General features: G+C 32.7%; 3 protein-coding genes across 4 annotated transcripts; 1 reads left to right on the plus strand and 2 right to left on the minus strand.

Moving 5' to 3' along the window:
* The first annotated feature begins 242 nt into the window (after window positions 1-242).
* Window positions 243-2,298, plus strand: LOC107426621 (protein FMP32, mitochondrial). Of its 2 annotated transcripts, XM_016036848.4 has the most exons (7): window positions 256-581; window positions 672-803; window positions 947-1,006; window positions 1,420-1,496; window positions 1,616-1,672; window positions 1,772-1,838; window positions 1,944-2,298. In XM_016036848.4, the coding sequence occupies exons 1-7, from the start codon at window positions 417-419 to the stop codon at window positions 2,061-2,063; spliced, it is 678 nt and encodes a 225-aa protein (XP_015892334.1). In that variant the 5' UTR covers window positions 256-416; the 3' UTR covers window positions 2,064-2,298. The 2 variants fall into 2 exon arrangements, with proteins under 2 accessions (XP_015892335.1, XP_015892334.1); XM_016036849.4 differs by lacking the exon at window positions 947-1,006 and having other exon boundaries at window positions 243-581.
* A 711-nt stretch (window positions 2,299-3,009) lies between these two features.
* Window positions 3,010-5,047, minus strand: LOC107426601 (small ribosomal subunit protein eS25). The gene is made up of 4 exons (XM_016036827.4): window positions 4,897-5,047; window positions 4,740-4,814; window positions 4,480-4,614; window positions 3,010-3,310 (listed from the first exon to the last, which is right to left on the minus strand). The coding sequence occupies exons 1-4, from the start codon at window positions 4,897-4,899 to the stop codon at window positions 3,197-3,199; spliced, it is 327 nt and encodes a 108-aa protein (XP_015892313.1). The 5' UTR covers window positions 4,900-5,047; the 3' UTR covers window positions 3,010-3,196.
* A 2,381-nt stretch (window positions 5,048-7,428) lies between these two features.
* On the minus strand, window positions 7,429-10,087 carry LOC107426594 (cytochrome P450 84A1). Its single transcript, XM_016036816.4, has 2 exons — window positions 8,967-10,087; window positions 7,429-8,196 (listed from the first exon to the last, which is right to left on the minus strand). Exons 1-2 carry the CDS (start codon window positions 9,879-9,881, stop codon window positions 7,576-7,578), a joined length of 1,536 nt encoding a protein of 511 aa, XP_015892302.3. The 5' UTR covers window positions 9,882-10,087; the 3' UTR covers window positions 7,429-7,575.
* Window positions 10,088-19,069: the final 8,982 nt, after the last annotated feature.

Consider the following 19,069-nt stretch of genomic DNA (forward strand, 5'->3'; position numbering starts at 1 on the left):
AAAAGGGGAGAGAGACAATAGAGCTATAGAACAAATTATTTGGGATGATTATTATTAAATACTGATAACTTCAATCTTATTTTGTTATTTACAATTCATATTCTTAAAAAAAAAAAATTAAAGCAAAAAACTAATATTGTTTTAATCATATGCTGTATAACAGACCCAAAAAAAAGAATTTTAAGCAAAAATTATTCGATTTACAAATGATATATATTATGATAATAAATTAAATAGGAAAAAAAATCTCATTTATTTATTTATTTGTTATTATTATTATTTCCTTGAAGAGTACTCCATCCCATCTGTTAAAGCAATTAAACTTTCCGCCATAACCAGTCAATCAATCGCCGTATTGTTGCAGCATCTCAGCTATATTTGGTCGTCATCGTCTTTGAAAATAGGAAGAAAAATTGATGGCGCTTTGCAATCGCGTGGTTCAATCAGCGGGTAGTTCAGGTAGGCTACTCTGGTTTGACAAGCTTCGAATCCTTTCGTCTTCGAATGATTTCTGCAGGCAGCTTTCTCAGCTCACAAAACCTAATGGAAATCATGCTTTTCTTGTCGATACCTTAGCCCTGGTAGTAATTAATTTGCTCTTTGGATTGTGATTTTTCTTTTTTTTAGAATTTTATGATTGGAATTTTATGATGCTTTGAATTATAATTTAGGTGCGAAGTTTGGAAGCGCAAGGTCTGCCATCCAAACAGGCCGAGGCAATAACCGGTGCTATCACGGAGGTTCTGAACGATAGCTTGCAAAATGTGGCTACTTCTTTTGTTTCCAAAGCAGAGATGCAGAAGGTTGTTTCAATTTTGAAAATTTCGCACGCACGCATGGTGTTTGATGTTTTTTCTGTATTAATTTTGTTTTAAAAGTTTCGATTTTTATCAATATGGAATTCGTTTAAATATATATATATATATATATTGATTTTTTATTGCAGTCTGAGATGATTCAAAAATCAAATCTGTCAAACTTCAAATCCGAAGTAAAAAGTTTACAGGTAATAATGGTGTTAATGCATGAGGCATTTGCAAATGTAGAAGTTTGTGTGCAATTGTGAAATTTATCTGCTTAAATTCCCTGATAAGAATGGAGTAAAACAAGATGAGGAAGATTTTAGGATGTTGGAACGGATATACTTAGCATACTCACAATTTTACATGTTGCAATATATTCTAGAATGCATTGAATTATGCTGAAGTTCATGTGTCATAGACTTGTATATTGTTTAAAATGGCTGTTTTTGTCCTCTTTCAGCCTAATAATTAATTCTCATTATAAGGCTTAAAGCATTTCTGTTTTTAGTTTCCATTATTACATAATATCATACAACAAGATTCTACATGATGCTATCATATACATTTTTTTATTTGACAACCTTTCTTAGTAAACCTCACGTATTTCTGGATGTAGGAGCATAATTTTTCTATGTTGCAACGTGAGACAGAGAAGCTTCATGGTGATATTGAGAAGATGCGCAGTGAATTGAGGTTTTTTTTTTTATTTTAAGAGAATATTATTTTAGTATATTAGTGGCTTCTAACATGTAGAGAACTTGTAAATTTTTCATAGTGAGTACCATTTTTTTATTTTTTTGCTGTTGTTATAGGTATGAGCTTGACAGGGTCACTGCAGGACAACGTTTGGATTTAAATCTTGAAAGAGGGTAATGATATGCAAACTTTAATTTATATTTATTATTCATTGTCTAAGTTGGATGTATTGTCTTCGGGTAAAATGTAGTTATCACTATGTCCAATTGCAGGCGCATACGTGATGAATTGGCAAATCAAAATGCTGAAACGACCAACCTCACAAACAAACTTGATCGGGTGAGTACAATTATTGTTCTTCTGAATTTGTTGGTTTAAGTGTATTACCTATGACATTTTGGTTGTTAACTTGTTATTCTTTTTCTTTTTTTTTTTTGCTTCCAGGAAATTCATGCATTAAGAGCCCATGTGGAAGCTTCTAAATATGATGTTATAAAGTACTGCATAGGTACTCTTGTCTCTATATCTGCAGTTGGTCTTGCTGTAATCCGTATTTTGTTGTAGTAGCTTGTACTTTGACGATTTGAGGTGATTTGAGATGAGAAGCCTAGACACTTTTTTCATGGCAATTTGATGCCTTAACAATTGATAGTCATTTTTGTCTCATAGACACACTCTGACTAGTTAGAACAGTTGTCATCCAGATGCCTTTGGGGCAAGGACCGTCGGTTGCTGTAATTTCATTGAACAAATTATATTCTTTTGCCATATTTGAGAGCAATGCAGAAGATATATGATACATGGATGTGCTTTATTGAAAATAATCTTCTGTATATTTTTGCACCTACAACCGTAAACAAACTTGGGGAAAGACTACTCACCAAAAAAAAAAATAAATAAAAACTAAAAAAAAAATAAAAACTTGGGGAAAGACTGCATCAAAAAGTTAAAAGAAAATGAAAATTGAAAAGCGTTTGTGATACAGGTTGGTTTTGTTTGAAATTAAAGACGTTATATCCAGTTTTACATTTTTACTTGGGAGAATGCATGCTAATAAATGGTCATCTGTAACCAAATTAGAATTTGTTATAAAAAAAAAAAAAATTCATGCTTCTGCAAGTTTAATTTTGTTGTAATCAAAAGTTCTTTTTTCTCCCTTTTAAATTTTTTTTTAATTAATTTAGATTTAATTGCTGTAGTTTTCTTGAAAGTCTGTAGCATATTGTTAGAGTATTGATGAGAAAAGCAGCTGTTATGCACATAGCCCTAGGTGTCTATAACTTGCGAATTTACTTTCATCAGAAAAGGAAGAACAAATCTTCTCTAGAGAAATTTAAGACGTTCTCTCTTGCATATGCACTCAAAAATTGTTTTTTGATAATACACTTCACTAATTCATGAGCTATTCAGGATTAGGTTAACGCGATTCATGTAATTCTACGTGACTTTCACATAGTCAAACAATAAATTTCATCAGAAATCCACGATAAAGAAATTTGTAAGATGGCAATGATAATAAAAAGTACTAATATCAGCATTCTAACTGAAAGTACAAACTTTATAACATGGAAATGATAATAAAAAGTGCTAATATCAGCATTCTAACTGAAAGTACAAACTTTATAACATGGAAATGATAATAGCAGTCGATCTCAGTTATACTAATTAAAATTAAACGAGCATGGAAAATAGGACATCTAGGTGTTTGTTGCCCTTGTGTAAATCTGCTGGCTTGCATGGGCAGCTACCATCCTGATCGAACCTCTTGCCATCAATTCCCTTATTGCCTTCCTTGCTAGTGATCCACTAATCTGTAAGGTGGGAGAAATACAAATGAAATTTAGGCGAAGAATAAAAATCCCTAAATAGTAGAATTGTAAATTAAACATGAAATAAATCACTTGACAGAAACAGAAAAAGTTGATAGTCTTATCTAACTTCTCGGTGGAAAAAGGGGATAATAATGGTAGGAGAATATAAACATGACAAAGGAAATGATAGCTGTTTGGCAATGGAAAACGCAAAACCTATATTTCCATGGCAATCACCACATATGTCTCAAGTATATAAACAGAACATTCAGGGTAGTATTTGCAATCTCCCAAATAATAGAGTAGACCAAGATCAATCATGCAGAAATCATAACTACGCATTTTCAAGTTAATCAGAAAGAGAACAGTGTTAAGCTATTTTTTGCTCATATGAACATCATTTGCCCATATCTTTAAACTAGAAGCAAATCTTCCAGGCAATGAAGTTAAAGCTGAACCAAAAGCTTTAATTGTAACTAAAAAGAGACTAATTATCAATAGATACAGAGTTGAGATCTAATCAGAAAAACAAGTTAAAATTATCTTCAAACAGCAAGATATAATAATTTAGTCAAAGGGAAATCTTAACACGATGGCAACCTTACAATCAATGCAAGATATTTCATCATGCAAATAACAATGACTTAATAAGGTCCTGAAACTTCCAATTTAATCGCCTTTCCTAACAGTACATACCCCTACTGGAACTCACCTAAAGAGAAAGTTTGAATGATGTGGCAGAACAAGTCCATATTCTCAGCCCCATAACTCAAGCTCATATTTAAGTTTTGCATATAAACAAAAACATGCAGGTTGGAAAACAGAAAATTGCATATTACAGAACCTCTTTATGATGGAAATTTAAATTTTTAGTCAGCAACAACAATGTAATTAATCTCAACAAGGTTCTAACATTTTTTACGATTTTAATAAGCATTTGTGAAGAATATGATTTTAACCTAAATAAAGTACACTTCCAAGAAAAAATCAGAACCATTTTTTTTCTTTTTAAGAAAGAATAAAAATGGGAAGGCTACCAAGTTGATGATATTCAAAAATTTTGAATCTTACATACAGATGCATATAAAGGCTCATAAACTATAAACAACCAAACTACATATAAACATCAGAAATACCAGAAACAGAGAGAAATAGAGGAAAAGGGTTACCCTCAAACGGTCGGAAAGGATAGAAGGAGTGATGAGCTTGTACTTAGGGGCCTCACTGAGGAGCTTGTCGTAGGTGGCCTGGTCGAAAAGCACCATGTTGTTCACCTTCTCCTTCTGCTTTCCCTTGCTCCACTTCTGCAACATTTACATAAAAAAAACCCAGTTAGAATTCTTATCAAATATTATTCCCAAAAATAGGAAGTTTAAAAGTTGAGAAAAAAAAATTAAAAGAAAAAAAAGGGTTTAATATGAGTGAGTGCCTTCTTCTTCTGCTTGCCACCGCCAGATTTGGCGGGCTTGGAGGATGGTGGAGGAGCTTTATCCTTCTTCGGAGCCTGAAACCATGAAACCCAAACAGAGCGTTAGAGAGAGAAGCCAAAGTTTTAGGCAAAATGGGAACCAACTCGGATTGCGTACCATCGGATCGGACGAGAGGGAGCAGAGTTGCGGAAGCAAAAGCGGCACTAGAGCAAGAGGCTTAGCGAAGGAGATGGAGGCTTGGGGCTTTTTAGAAGTCAATTATAAGGGTTTGCTAAACCACACACCAACTGTATTTTATTTGCAAACTCGTCCCCTTATGTTACGGCAATTGTAATAGGCACCTAATCAACGAGCCCATTGTCCTTTTTCTTTTCTTTTTTTCATTTATTTATTAATGTGTACAAAATTATAAGCGAGTAGGGAACAAAATGTATAAATAAATATATTATTTATAAAAATAATTTTTTTGGTTCTTATTTATATAAATAAATGGACATTTTTTTAAAGAAAAAAAGCTTACCTAAGATTTATTTTTTAAAAGTTTTTTTTCTTTTGAGTACTGGACGATCTATTTGTACTTGTACGTGATAAATGAATTTCTACTTCTCCGTTTTTTTTTGTTTTTCAAAAAGAAAAAATATTATCAAATTTTCCATGTATGTATAACTATCAGTTTTTTCATGTATATATAATTATCAGTGTTAGAGCCATAAAAAATGAAACATTTAGTTTGTTAGAAACAAACTAAATAATTTTACATGCATAAAGTCTATTCTAAAAAATATACATATTTAAATGTCTATTCTCTTGACCCAAAAAAAGAATTAAAAAAAAAATCAAATGTCTATCCTCATGATCTATAAATTATTATATATATATATATATATATATAGAGTAAGGAAAATTGTTTAACGAGGATATCCACCACTTCATTAGAATGCATACACTTATAATTTCACAGACGTAATGATTGCATGTAATCTGGTAATAAATAATATGTGATATTACATTTTAGCAAAATGTGGATGTTCTTATATAAAAATTCTATATATGTATATATAGTAATTTAAAATTTTGAATGTGTACAATTTAAAAAAATAAATAAAAAATCAGATTGACTATAATCATAAAACATAAAAACAGAAAAGAATTTGAACAGCATATACTACACTCAACATTGGTAGGATGACTATGTCCTCTTATAAAAAATTAAGAGATATATAAATATATATATATATATATATATACACATTAAAAATTTTGGTCAAACGGTTATCTCCAGCAAAGGGTGGACGACGTATATGAAAGCACAATAGACCTCAACTAATCCACGAGCATCGCTTTTGAAATCCATGCGTACTGAACTTTGATAGTGACCATGAGTGAGAGCTTTGGCAATCAGATAAAAAGCCAAGGTCTAAAATCCATGGGTTCTCAATTGTCCTTGTGAGTTGTCAGAACTTATATTTCATTGCCTTTGAATTGGCGCAATGCAATTCGTGCTGTTTTGTAAAAGATGACGAGGATAACAGAAGCATCATAGTCATTATGCAGCTAAAAAGGTTCAATTTATTCGAAATTTGTACATGTTGTGGCCTCACTGGGGATTTTCTACCAGCTCAATTCGACACGTATGGAAGTAATTTGTTTTATCTTTCTTTTGTATTCGCATCATATATATATTTGGAAAAAAATATTTCATCCCATAATTGTTCTATATATGTCGGTGCCTAAGCCTAGCTAATAAAGAGCATGCCTATGGAGGGAGTAAAGATGATGTGAATTGGAGTGATTGGACAGTTCGGTGGTGAAAATCATTGCCTCTTAAGACAATAACCGTAATTCGAATCTATCATCTTCGATATCAAAGATATTTAACAATTTGTTAAATTAAGGAAAGAAAAAAAGAAAAAAGAGTAATATGTGTGAGTTGTCATTGATTACTTAAAAGGAATACTGCCCTAGTTTGAGGAATTATATGTGGCAATAATATTGGAAAACACCATTGATATATATATATATATATATATGGCAATGAAATTGGAAAACACGATCGTATAATAAAAATTGCTAAGATGCCTTACCAAATTAGCTAGCATTTTAACATTTTATCCGTGAATTATTCCTCTTATTAGATGACACATGTAAACGTTTTGTCCCCAAAAAAATGACATTTGTAAAAACCCTTTTTTGTTGTTAATAATAATAAAATCTAGTGCGCCAATATATCAAAAATAGTAAAAACTGGTTCAAGCAAAAAAAAAAAAAAAAAAAAAAAAAAGTAAAAACTGGCGCGTAAACTTTCTAATCGGTTCCCACAAGCATAAAACCTAGTGGTGTATCCCATAGCAATAGAACGAAAGTTATGTGAGAAACATCCTTCAAGTATCATAAAAATAAATAATTATATCATAATAATAATAATAATAATAATTAATGATCAAACTTGACACTCAATATCAATATTAAGCTTGAGCGACAATTTTGATCATCTAATATCTTGTTATTAAGACAATAAAATAAAATTAATGTCCCCCAATTTCCCAAAATTTTCTTATATATATGTAATGTTTCTCCCGACGCGCCCCAACCCACCCCACCCCCCCCCCCCCCCCCCCCCCCCCCAAAAAAAAACAAAATAATTTCAAGACACCAAGCCTACATAAGGAAAATCATATGCCAAATCTTAGCTACAAATGTGCCTTAATTAACCAAAAACATAAAGACATAAATAAAAATTAAAAAGAAAGCAACAACTATCCAAATTTACCCCCCAAAAAAAAAAAAGGAAAAAAAGAAACACTTATCCAAATGCCCATCGACCAAGATTCTACTTTACAGCGGGCAGGTCAACCTGTAGTTGGGCACGGCAACCAGTCGTACGGCTCTAGGAGCAGTGAGTCCGAACATATCGTTCATGTCAAGCTCACCGGGCTTCATTCCCTCCGGCAACTCCCACTTAAAACTATGCAGAAGATGAGCCAGGCACATCTCCACCGCGTAAAGCCCCAGCTGCATACCCGGGCACGATCTCCGACCCGACCCGAATGGAATGAACTCGAAGTCGCTCCCTTTGAAGTCGGGTGCGGCGTCGTTTAGGAATCTCGAGGGTTTGAACTCCTCGGGATCTTCCCACGACTCCTTGCCGCGTCCAATGGCCCACGCGTTGATCCAGACTCGTGAGCCGGAAGGGATGGAGTACCCGGCGACGACACTGTGGTCGGAGGTCTCGTGGAGGAGCAGAGGGATCGGAGGGTGGAGACGAAGTGTTTCTTTGACTGAGCATTTAAGGTACGTTAGCTTTTCAAGATCGGATTCGTTGACTTTTCTGTGAATCCCCACGACATCTGTGAGCTCTTGTTGAACCTTCTTTAAATCCTCTGTGCTCTTCATTAGTTCCGCCATGGCCCACTCTATCACTGAAGCCACTGTTTCGGTCCCACCAAACATCACATCCTGCAATGTACATACGATATGTATATATATTTATCAAATTAAAAAGAAAAAAATTATTTGCTGCAATGACCCCAATAAGGACAGCCAAAAAAAAAAAAAAAAAAAGTGACCCCAATAAACCCATGTAACAACCCAAAACATTTACCTTCGCATATCGTATTTTAAAAAAATGTTATTTGTTGGATGGACAGTCATTATCAATAAATTCATGTCATTTGATAATTTTAATAATTATTTAAAATATTTATATTTTTATAATGAAAATAATGTACTATAATTATGTGATCAATTAATATTTATCATTTCAATAATGATTATTATCATTGATAATTATTAAGTAAAATTTTAGAACAGCAGCAACCTATTCACCTATCCACCAATGGTGAAAATAAAAAATAATTATAATTATATAGAATTAATTGCATTTTAATATTTTTAATTTGTAAAATTTGGCATTTAACCATTTAGGTTTTGAACTTTCAACTAATAGTGATTTAAACTCTAAATTTAACCAAATAAATTGGTAATAATTTTATTTAAAAAGATATTGATCAGTTAAAAAAAAAAAAGTAGAATAGTTCCCAAATTTGTTTAAGCAAAATTGGATATTAAACTAACATACAATAAATAAAAAAATTTAAAAACCAAAATCATTATGTTTGAAAATTGAAAAGCCTAAATCAAAAATTCCTGTAAATCACATATATTAACCCCAATTATATATATAATATATTTTTTAGTTATGATTTTTTTCCTTTTTTTTGTCGTACCATGACGATGGCTTTGATGTTGTCTCTGGTGAGTGTAAACGTGGACTGGGAGTCCTGATCAACATTATCAGGAAGGAAAGCAATTAATTCATCTACCATATCCGTCTCTGCATCTGCATCGTTGGTCTTATTCTTCTTCATCTTCTTCTTCTCCATGTGGTCACTGATAATCTTATCAATAAACACATCCAAAGACTTACGTGCTCTTTCCATCCTCCGGTTGAATTCCTGTGCATGAAGCCAACCCAACCACGGAATAAAATCCGCAATATTGAACGCGCCGAAAAGCTTCGAGAATTCTTGTAAAATCGTCACGAATTCATCCTGTCCTTCATGCGAGCTCGATCCAAACGCCGCCTTATACGTTATATTCCTCGTCAAAGCGAATACCAGCTCTCCAATATTCACCGCCGATCCGATCTTCGCAGCCACCGTACGCACCGTATCGTCCACCTCTTCCCTCACCGAAGCCCAAGACTCGGCCCGTCTCCGACTAAACAGTTTCATAACGCAGACCTTCCTCATCTGCCGCCAAAACGGGCCGTAGTTGGCGAACGCCATGTCAGCACGGTCGTACGTCAGATAGGAGATCGCCACGTTAGCCGGTCGGTTAGAGAACACGCCGTCTTGAACTTGGAGAACCTCACGCGCCATTTTGGGAGTTGAAACCACCACCATGTGGAGCACACCGAGTCGGAGATGGAACAGCCCGCCGTACTTCTTGGCCTGCTCCGCCAGCCCACGGTGGGTCAGCTGATCCATCATCCTCATGTTGCCTATTATCGGCAACCCTTTTGGGCCCGGTGGGTATGGAAGCTTCCCACGGGTGCGGAAGATGAGGATGAAGGTGAGGAATAGAGGTATGAAAAGCAGTGAAAATGGTGAAGATTGTAGAGATTGGAGGAGGGCTTCCATGGTTCTATAGAGAGAAGTGAGTTTTTGGGCGAATTGTTAGTCGGTTGGTAAGGTCGGATTTTATAAAGATTTTTGGGGTGGATAAAAATTTGATTTGGTGGGTTTCTTAACAAGGTAAATAACAACCATAGATTAAAAGACAAAATAATAGAGATTAAATTGTTGCCAACTTTAGAGATTGAGTTGAATATTTTTTGCATGGCCTTTTTATTTTTTTATTTTTCCTTTTTGTATATACACATATACATTATATAAAAGTTTGCAAACACCACCTCGCTGCCCCATCTCATTTCTTTTCATACTTGCTCACCATTTGCCGAAAAATTGCTTTAGTTATCATCCTTTTCTTATTTTTTTTCTTTTTTTTTGGAAGTTATATAATGACCTCATAATTACATCATCTTTTTTTTTAATTTCAATTTATTTATTTATTTTTGGGTTAGGGTTAGTGGAAGAAACAAATTTGTATTAGTTTTACTGCCAAATGCTCCTAGTCAAGCACTCCTCACACACGCCACACCACTTTTAACGTATTATGTCTGTTATTGCCTAACTATCCTATTCCCAATGGCAGATGTAGCAGCCGGGGGAGTTCAAGAGTTAAAAAAAGGATTTAATAATCTATATATATATATTTGGTAAACTAACAATATATATATATATATATATACGTATATATTTGGTTATATATATATTTAGTTGACATTTGATTTTTTTCTTTTAAGAATAATATAATTCAATTATAATGAAAGTTATATAAATTATATCTATCTATCTATCTATCTGTATATCTATATATATATATATATATATATTGTTATGGGCAAAATTTGGTTCTACCCAAACAACCAAAACAACTTTAAGAGAACTCAAGGATTTAATAAGAAAGACTCAAGAAAAAAAATTTCTACTATTGACGCTTTTGCAAATATAATATTATATGATTTATGCTTTCAAACTTCTTTAATCCTTCTCATTATGTGGACGTGGAGGACATAGCCCTTCTATTACGTAAAAGGAGGAAAGTGTTGTTTTTGTTGCATTTAACTTATCTCAACCTCTTGTTATCTAAGAAATCAATTACATGATAAATTTGTGGCCCTATATTCCATTATCTCTTTGTACTTCATGTTTACTTCTTCGATGTTAGACTTGGTCTTTAAAGATAGTCATTTGTAGTTTTCTTTAAAGATAGTCATTTGGCACTGACCTAAATATTTTAATTGAAATTGACTAGCTAGTCATTTTACAAAGACCATTAAGCCTGTCGTTTTGCTAGATACTAAAGAAGTCGTCTTATCTTGCTTAAGTCAATGAGCGAATCATCATATTAGACATTTAGGAAATCACCTTCCTCTCATTTTTTGTATTAGGATAATTTCACCTATAACAAATATATATATATATATATATATATAACTTTATCATAGCCGTTCAACTCATTTTATATATTTAAAATAAAACAATGCATAACTGCAGTTATACAAAAACTAATCATAATTACAAATAATCAATATTAACAAAAATTGCAACAACATTAAAATCAATTTACCAATTTTTCTTGTTTAGAAGCAATTGAAAATGTAAAAAGCTAAAATTATGAAACTAATATACAGGGAGAGAACTGTTTCAGTTTATTTATTGTAGAATTTGTAGATTATAGAATGTTAATTGGGTAGAAGAAATATAATTTGTTTCAGTTAATTAGGTTAAGACACTATAAAGTACAAAATCTTTAAAATGATATCTTAAAATTAACAAGTTAGTTGGATCGGTCCCACAACCCCCCCCCCACCCCCCCCCAAAAGAGAGAGAGAGAGAGAGAGAGAGAGAGAGAGAGAGAGAGAGAGAGAGAGAGAGAGAGAGAGAGAGAGAGAGAGGTAATATAATCTTGCGAAAATAAATATGTCATATTAATAAATTTTTAAAATAGCACAAACATAGGTCCGAGAAAGAGAAACTAATTTCTAACCATTAATTAAGAAAATTGAAAGTATTTAGCATCTTAAAAAAAAAAAAATACAGGGGATTGCAATCGATGACTGTGGAAAATGGGTCCAATCGATTTCAACAGTTGAGATTGCATAGGAATTGGAATTGGAGGGTCGTGTTAAGATTGGTTTCACACTTGGGCCCATCCTCGTGCATGAAAAAGGAGAAAGGGGAGAGTTCGATGTTGGTGTTTGAAGAGGCAAAAATGATGAGACAATTGAAAACAAACAAAAAAAAAAAAAAAAAAAAAAAAAAAAAAAAACAAGAAAAAATGAAAAAAGACAACAAATACCCATAGTTTATGCTTACGTGCATAGTATGTGATAAATTTGTTAGTGCATTAAACGGAAATCGTAAAAGGGACTAATAGTGTAAGGCTCAACTTAGTTTAGGGTGTAAAATACCTGAACATATTGTTCAGATGCAAAGTGCAAAAGTGGATATAGTTTAGGAGGTAACAATGTTAATATCTTTAAGTGCTAATATATCAAGTATATAATTTTCATCTATGAAGATTTTAGTGTTAAATTATTAATTAATATGACACTTTTAACATTTTAATATGTTAATATATTCCCAATAAATTATTGTTCCCATGCTCTATATATATATATATATATATATATAATCTGATTAAAATGAAAGTAGCTTCAAGTTTAAAACTTAAAGATCATTAAATTCAATCATATAGAGTTGTCAAAATTATAAAGTTATACAGTGTAACTTAATAATATCAAATTTTCAATCATTAAAATGATTAAAAACCAACTTATTTTCAAGTTTAAAACTATATATATACATATACATATATGTATATATATATATATGCAATCCTTATACTGTTATGATGATCAGTTCACATATTCTAGGTATTTGGAATCCAGTTGTATATAATTTATGCTATAAATTATTTAAATTAATATAATCGAATACCTTGGCTCCATTATAAAGTAGGAGATATCGTTCATAATAGTAAATATATATATATATATATAGTTTTTATTTTTTTCTGATCGAACTACCTTTAGACATAAAAAGTTTGTCCTTTGAGATTATGACATCACTCATGCTTACTTTAAAGTATTCAAACAAGTGAAACATTTGAAGATTGGCGGATATTATAATTTGTGGGAAACGATTTGAAAATAAACTAAATTGAGTCAAAATGAATACGTGGTACATATCAAAGTGTTGTATTAACGTTTGGTTAGAATAATGAAATGAATGTGTGTATTAGGTAGTGGAACTAACATAGTGCCAAACTCATATATATATATATATATACACACATTAGACCTATATGACAATATACAGTACTTTATGGACAATTGGTTCTGAAGCATCCATATTCATGTGCCAAGTTTTAATTAGTTTGTTCATCAGAACCGCCGGTATTCATTGGTAAAACTGGTTTACCATCTGCTTACCTACCACACATGCATGGATATTGTAATTTATATAAAATTGAACTCGTTAATTTGGCACGACTAATTGCTGTAATAACTATGAAGCCCATTAGAGCTAGCTATCAATTCCAACAACAACTCCAAAACATGTAGAATTTCATAGTCCCACGAAAAGGTTTCCCAATACGTACATATAATGTAAAAAAAGGGCTGAACTTTTTGGTATGGAGTTTGGATACATGGGCTCTGTTTTTGGAATCAAGATTTAGATATATCTTTGTCAGCTGAGCAGACAGTGATAATCGTCGTTGAAGAAAACAATATTTTACATTTCAAAAAAAAAATACAAATAAAAAATAAAAAAGCAGACATATTATACTATGAGAAGAGGGCGAAAATTTGCTGCTTCAGGAAAGAGGCAATAACCAATTTTTTTTTTTTTTTTTTTTTTTGAAAAAAGAGATTACCGGGTGGAGTATCATGTATAGTGATATGTTTATAATCCAAATCAGGTTAATTTGCCTTAATTCAGCCTTATACGTGGAATAAGATATTCGGCTTCTAGGCGGATGGCTCCGGTTTCCAGATTTCATTATCCATGGGATAAGCCACACCAAACACGAATAAGGATATACCTGCTTCAACTAAAATTTGTGCTTAATACATACCATCCTTTAATTCCATATATATCTAAAAATAGAAGATCTTTACCTCCTTTAATTTCATATGTATCTAAAAATAGAAGATCTTTACCTTTTTTTTTTTTTTTGGGAAAACAATGCATCATTAGGAAGAATTAAATTTCATTTTTGGGAAAAATAGATTTTTATCCGTCTTTATTTATGGGAACCTTTGCTTTTTGTATGTAGATTGGGTTAGTAATCGGGTAATGGGTCTAGAAATGGTAATTAATGCTTTTTTAGAAAACTCACTTTGTTATGTCCAGGTTGTACGTATCTTTCATAAAAATAAAAATAAAAGAAATAAAAAAGAAAATGACCTCTATTTTATTTAAGACATCGTACGGAAATATCACACCAAATAAAAAATAATGGAAATTAAATTTTGGGCATTAATTAGAGGGTTAACTCAAAAAAGATTACCGATGTGTAATTTTGGTCAAGCTATTTATTTCGTCACGTGAGAGAACGTGTTGCACTATAGGCTGATCCGTATGTATGTATACCTTCTTTTTTGCTGTGAGATCCATATCCATATAATTTATATGTTTGATTGAGTAATAATGAAATTAGGGAACATATATTTGGTAGTCCAATAAATACAATCCCAAACCCCTTTTAGCCTCTTTTTTTTTTTTTTTTTTTTTTGTCTTTTCTTTTCTGAAAGACCGTATTGCAGGGTTTGATAGTTCTTTATAAATATTATTATTATTTTTTTTAAAGGAAAGCTTTTTAAACTCTTAAAAATACTGTCAAGAGAGAAAGAATAATTAATTTATAAGAAGATCTTCTACCATATATTCCATTTAATAATATTAATAAATAATAATAACCATGATCACTAACCCGAAAAAATCTTCTATGGATATGTACATATTTGTTCCTTTTTTTTTTTGGGGCCAAGTTATTCCATTCTTTACTTGCGAGACACCGTGCATGAGTTACAAATTGGATCGTTATTGGGTCTAGGAAATTGGAATTAAGCTTTTGTCATTCTTTCTTGCTTGGGCTTCTTTTAATCCATTTTCAACTATTCATTTTCAACGTAGAAGAGCTTCCAGTATTCCTTCTTCATTCTTCTATGTTAGAATATGTTGACATACATGAAGTCAGTTTCATCATTGGATAAACAGTGAGAGCTGCTTATAGGAAAACAATAGAATGGCTTACAGAGCATCTTAAAAGGGTTTCCAACGTTCCTTCTTCATTCTCTTCTCCTATCAAGTTTTAAGCAAAAGCTCTTAAACCAAAAATGCAAAGCTAAAATCTAAGCTTAAAATAAGAGTATATCTTACCATTTTCATTAACTGCTCTAGCTACCATCTTTTCAGAAAATCCCATTCCAACAAAATGATCAATTACCTTGGAATTGGATCTAGATGCAATGGAAGAACATATAACCTGATGTAAGATAAGAATAAGATATAAAATGTACTTATTCTTAATTAAAATAATGTTAAACAAAAAAAAAAATGCATATTAACATGAAAACTTATTTGAATCTATTGCAAAAGAGAAGAATTTAATAATTTATCTATGACAATATCTCAGCATAAACAAGCAGATGAAATATTTTAAATAAATATCTGCATGTTCTTTATTTGTATTTTTGGTTTTAATTTCAGGCACAATGGCACTGTCATTGATGCATGTGGCAAATATCTTCAACGACTTTCTCTTTTGCTACATCGAAGAATCTAAGCGTGCACATTGCTTAGAATTTTTTAGGAGATGTTTGAGGCAACTGGGAAATCAATAGGGCAATCCAGATGATTATCGTTTTAATGAGGTGAATACTTGACTGCAGCTAATCCTGACATAGTATGAAGAAGATATGTCGCTGCTTTACCAAAGTAGAAGGCTTTTGTTGAGGATAATGAGATAATACTTGTGGAAGATATGTCGCTGCTTGACCAAATCAGAAGGCGTTTGTTGAGGATAATGAGACGATACTTGTGGGAGAACTATCCTAGTGCAATTTTGCCATCGGATGGAATAAAGTTATGGACACTACACATGATGAAAGGGATGATGATGCAAGAGATGATGTTGCAGTGTGATCTAGGAGCCCAACACTGAGCCACAAGTTGATTTAATGGAGGAGCTTGCACAATTGTTGAATGTTCCTGATTATGTCTATAACATGTGATTAATGCTATAAAATATATATTATTACATTTTCAGAAATACTATGACTATAAAAAATCTTACTTTTTTATAGCATTATAAAATATATATTATTACATTTTCAGAAATGCTATAACAGTCTACGTTATAAAAAATTTTACTTTTTTATAGCATTTTTAAAGTGTTATGCTAAATGTTATAAATGATCATTTAATAGCATTTTGTCCTATATTATTATGTTATTTTAATAGCAATTATAAACATTATGATTAATATATTAATAGCATTTGAAAGTGCTATATTAATTTAATTTAATAGCAATTCTAAATGCTATGTTTGTTAGATTTCATAACACTTGCAAATGTAATGTTAAATACATTTTATAATATTTGAAAATTCTATGTCAAAGAGATTTCAAAACATTTTTAAATGCTATGACCAATACAATGGTAGATATTGTAAATGTAATATTAGATACATTTTACATCATTTGAAAGTGTTATATTAAAGCTATTGACACTACACATGATAAAAGGGATGACGATACAGTGTTGGCAGCCATGGAGCACCCAGCATGCCAACACTCAACCACAAGCTGATTTAATGGAGGAGCTTGCACAATTGTTGAATGTTCCTGATTATGTGTAACATCCCGTCCCAAAGTACAACAGAAATTTTTCAACTTTGACCGAGGTTGACCGTTGACCGTTAACCGAAGGGTCAAAAGTTGACTTTTTGACTTGGATGGAATTCTAGGTTGACTGAGGTACCGTTACGAAGTACACGTTGGCACGAGTTAGTAGACTAGTAGCACGTCGAAAACGGAGCTACGGTTTGAAATGGGCAAAACAAGTTGAGGTCCAAACTGTCAAGGGGTACCGGAGTTGACTTTTTATTCATGCAAATTTGAGCTTTAACTCATGCATGGTTGTAAAGTGCTCGTCGATACGAGTCCATAGACTAGCGGCACGTCCGATTTGGACATGTGGTTTGAAAGTTATGGACCTGTGGAGTTTTTCAAATATTGTATTATTTTAATATTATTTTTAAACGTGTAACAATGTGCCAAGTGTTACTTAATAAATGTGATCATGTGTCACCATGTTGAGATGTCACATGTCAACCATGTTTAATATCATATTATCTTATTATTATTTTTAATATATTTTCTATTTTTTCTTTTCCCCCACGTGGGAAAAATGCCAGCCACCCCGAGCCTTCTTCTTCTTCTTCTTCCTCCTTCTTCTTCCTTTCCTTTCCTTCTTCCTCTCGGGCTGTCGCCGTTTCTTTGTTTCCGGCCACCACCTTGCTACACGCGCCGGCCAGAGATGAGCGGGGGACGAAGGCGAGCTCGGCAGCAAAATTTCACGGTCACCGGACGCGCCCAGATCGGGCAGGAGAAGCCGCCGGTCGGAAATTTTCTCTCTCCTCTTTTCTTGTGTTTTCCGGCCAACCCAGCTCGACCCATACCTCTATCCCACCATTTTCGACCCCTTTGAGTCCATTTCCGGGGTTAGATTGCCCAAAATCCCCACCGTTTGAGAGATCCCTCAAGTTTAAACTCGGCCGAAACTTTCCAGCCAAATTCCGGCCACCGCCGGTTGAATTGAGCTCAATGGAGGTCGGTAATGTGATCCTCATCTCACAAGCTTTCCATAAACATATAATTTGTCAATTTTGGTTAACATTTGCGTTTAATCCCCCGGATATCGAGTATTATTTACCCGAATAAAATATTAATTTATTTGGCTGTGTGTGAATTGTGTTCTAGGAACACGTGTGCATTGTAGAATCGATCCTATGGTGGATCATGGTTTAATTGCGTGTTTCAGGTGAGTGACCCACCTTTAAAAATATTTTGGGCAATTAATTATATTTAATTGGTGTTTAATTGATATTTGAAATTATGCTCATGTGGTGCAATTTAATTATAATTGTGGAAAATTATTATTTATTGTGATTTAATTTTATTTATTACGCATGAGTAAGGTATTTTCAGTAATAAATCATATGTAATTTTAATATTATTTTTTGGGCATAATTGGTTTAAATATTTTAAGAAAAATATTTGTTTAATTGGTGGTTTAAATTTTATAATTATGCCCGTGGAATATTATTTGTTGGACCTCGTGTTACGAGAAAAATTATTTTTATATTGTTATCGATGGTTTCGTACCGGGTATGTTAAAGGAAAATATGTGGGATGATAAATTTGAAAACTGGTATATTTTCCACGGTAATTTTTGGAAAATTGGTACGGTTATAATTAATTTAATAATTATTTTAGACGCACTCATTCAGTATTGGTGTTCCGGTGTATATGTGGTTAGCACGCAAGTATTATGTCTCCCGTGAGTTGCCATTGGACCGAGGGCAGGCAAGTCTTATATATTGCGCATCAACCACCCCCCTCCTTGGCCGGGATGACGGTTTCAGCAGCGGTACTGTCGAGACGCCAAAGTGCTGTATGCAAGTTTCTCTCTTTAATCTCCTGCCAGTCGGTGCTTGGGACGCTGGGTATCGGAGGGTATCACTGGTATATGGTGTGGTGCATCAAGTATAAATTTTCGGATGGAAATTTCAAACCCCAAAGTATATAAAAATTGTTTATTATATCTTATTACATTTTATTTATATTTGGGCTATTATCTATTGTTTATTAAATTAATTGATCTCTTGGGTTTTGGAAAATATGAATAACGGGTTTTATGAAAATGTTTTAAAAGGGAAACATTTCCAACGGAGTGAATAGTGAGGGTTTTGCGAGAAATTATTACTTTCAATTGTTTATTAATTATTTATCTATTTAATTGTCGGTATTAAATTAAATTCTCTTATTTGTTATATTATTAATATTAAAAGTATTCAGTAGATAGGGTCACTCACTGAGATGATTAGCATCTCACATTTTTAAATTTCTTTCCCCTAGGTCCAGGTTGGGAGACGTTGATCGTTCGGAGCGAGCCCAGCGTCTCAGTTCGTT

The sequence above is a fragment of the Ziziphus jujuba genome, chromosome 9 (genome assembly GCF_031755915.1).
Source record: "Ziziphus jujuba cultivar Dongzao chromosome 9, ASM3175591v1".
NCBI classification, from domain to species: domain Eukaryota; kingdom Viridiplantae; phylum Streptophyta; class Magnoliopsida; order Rosales; family Rhamnaceae; genus Ziziphus; species Ziziphus jujuba.

What these genes read in the sequence shown, in the direction of transcription:
- LOC107426621 (XM_016036848.4), top strand. Translation starts at nt 417, where the DNA reads ATGGCGCTTTGCAATCGCGTGGTTCAATCAGCGGGTAGTTCAGGTAGG. An exon ending in TTGTCGATACCTTAGCCCTG is followed by an intron (nt 582 to 671) that starts GTAGTAATTAAT and finishes ATTATAATTTAG; the next exon opens with GTGCGAAGTTTGGAAGCGCA. An exon ending in TCACAAACAAACTTGATCGG is followed by an intron (nt 1,839 to 1,943) that starts GTGAGTACAATT and finishes TTTTGCTTCCAG; the next exon opens with GAAATTCATGCATTAAGAGC.
- LOC107426601 (XM_016036827.4), bottom strand. An exon ending in GTGGCAAGCAGAAGAAGAAG is followed by an intron (nt 4,615 to 4,739) that starts GCACTCACTCAT and finishes TAAATGTTGCAG; the next exon opens with AAGTGGAGCAAGGGAAAGCA. An exon ending in TCCTTTCCGACCGTTTGAGG is followed by an intron (nt 3,311 to 4,479) that starts GTAACCCTTTTC and finishes CCCACCTTACAG; the next exon opens with ATTAGTGGATCACTAGCAAG.
- LOC107426594 (XM_016036816.4), bottom strand. Translation starts at nt 9,881, where the DNA reads ATGGAAGCCCTCCTCCAATCTCTACAATCTTCACCATTTTCACTGCTT. An exon ending in ACATCAAAGCCATCGTCATG is followed by an intron (nt 8,197 to 8,966) that starts GTACGACAAAAA and finishes TGTACATTGCAG; the next exon opens with GATGTGATGTTTGGTGGGAC.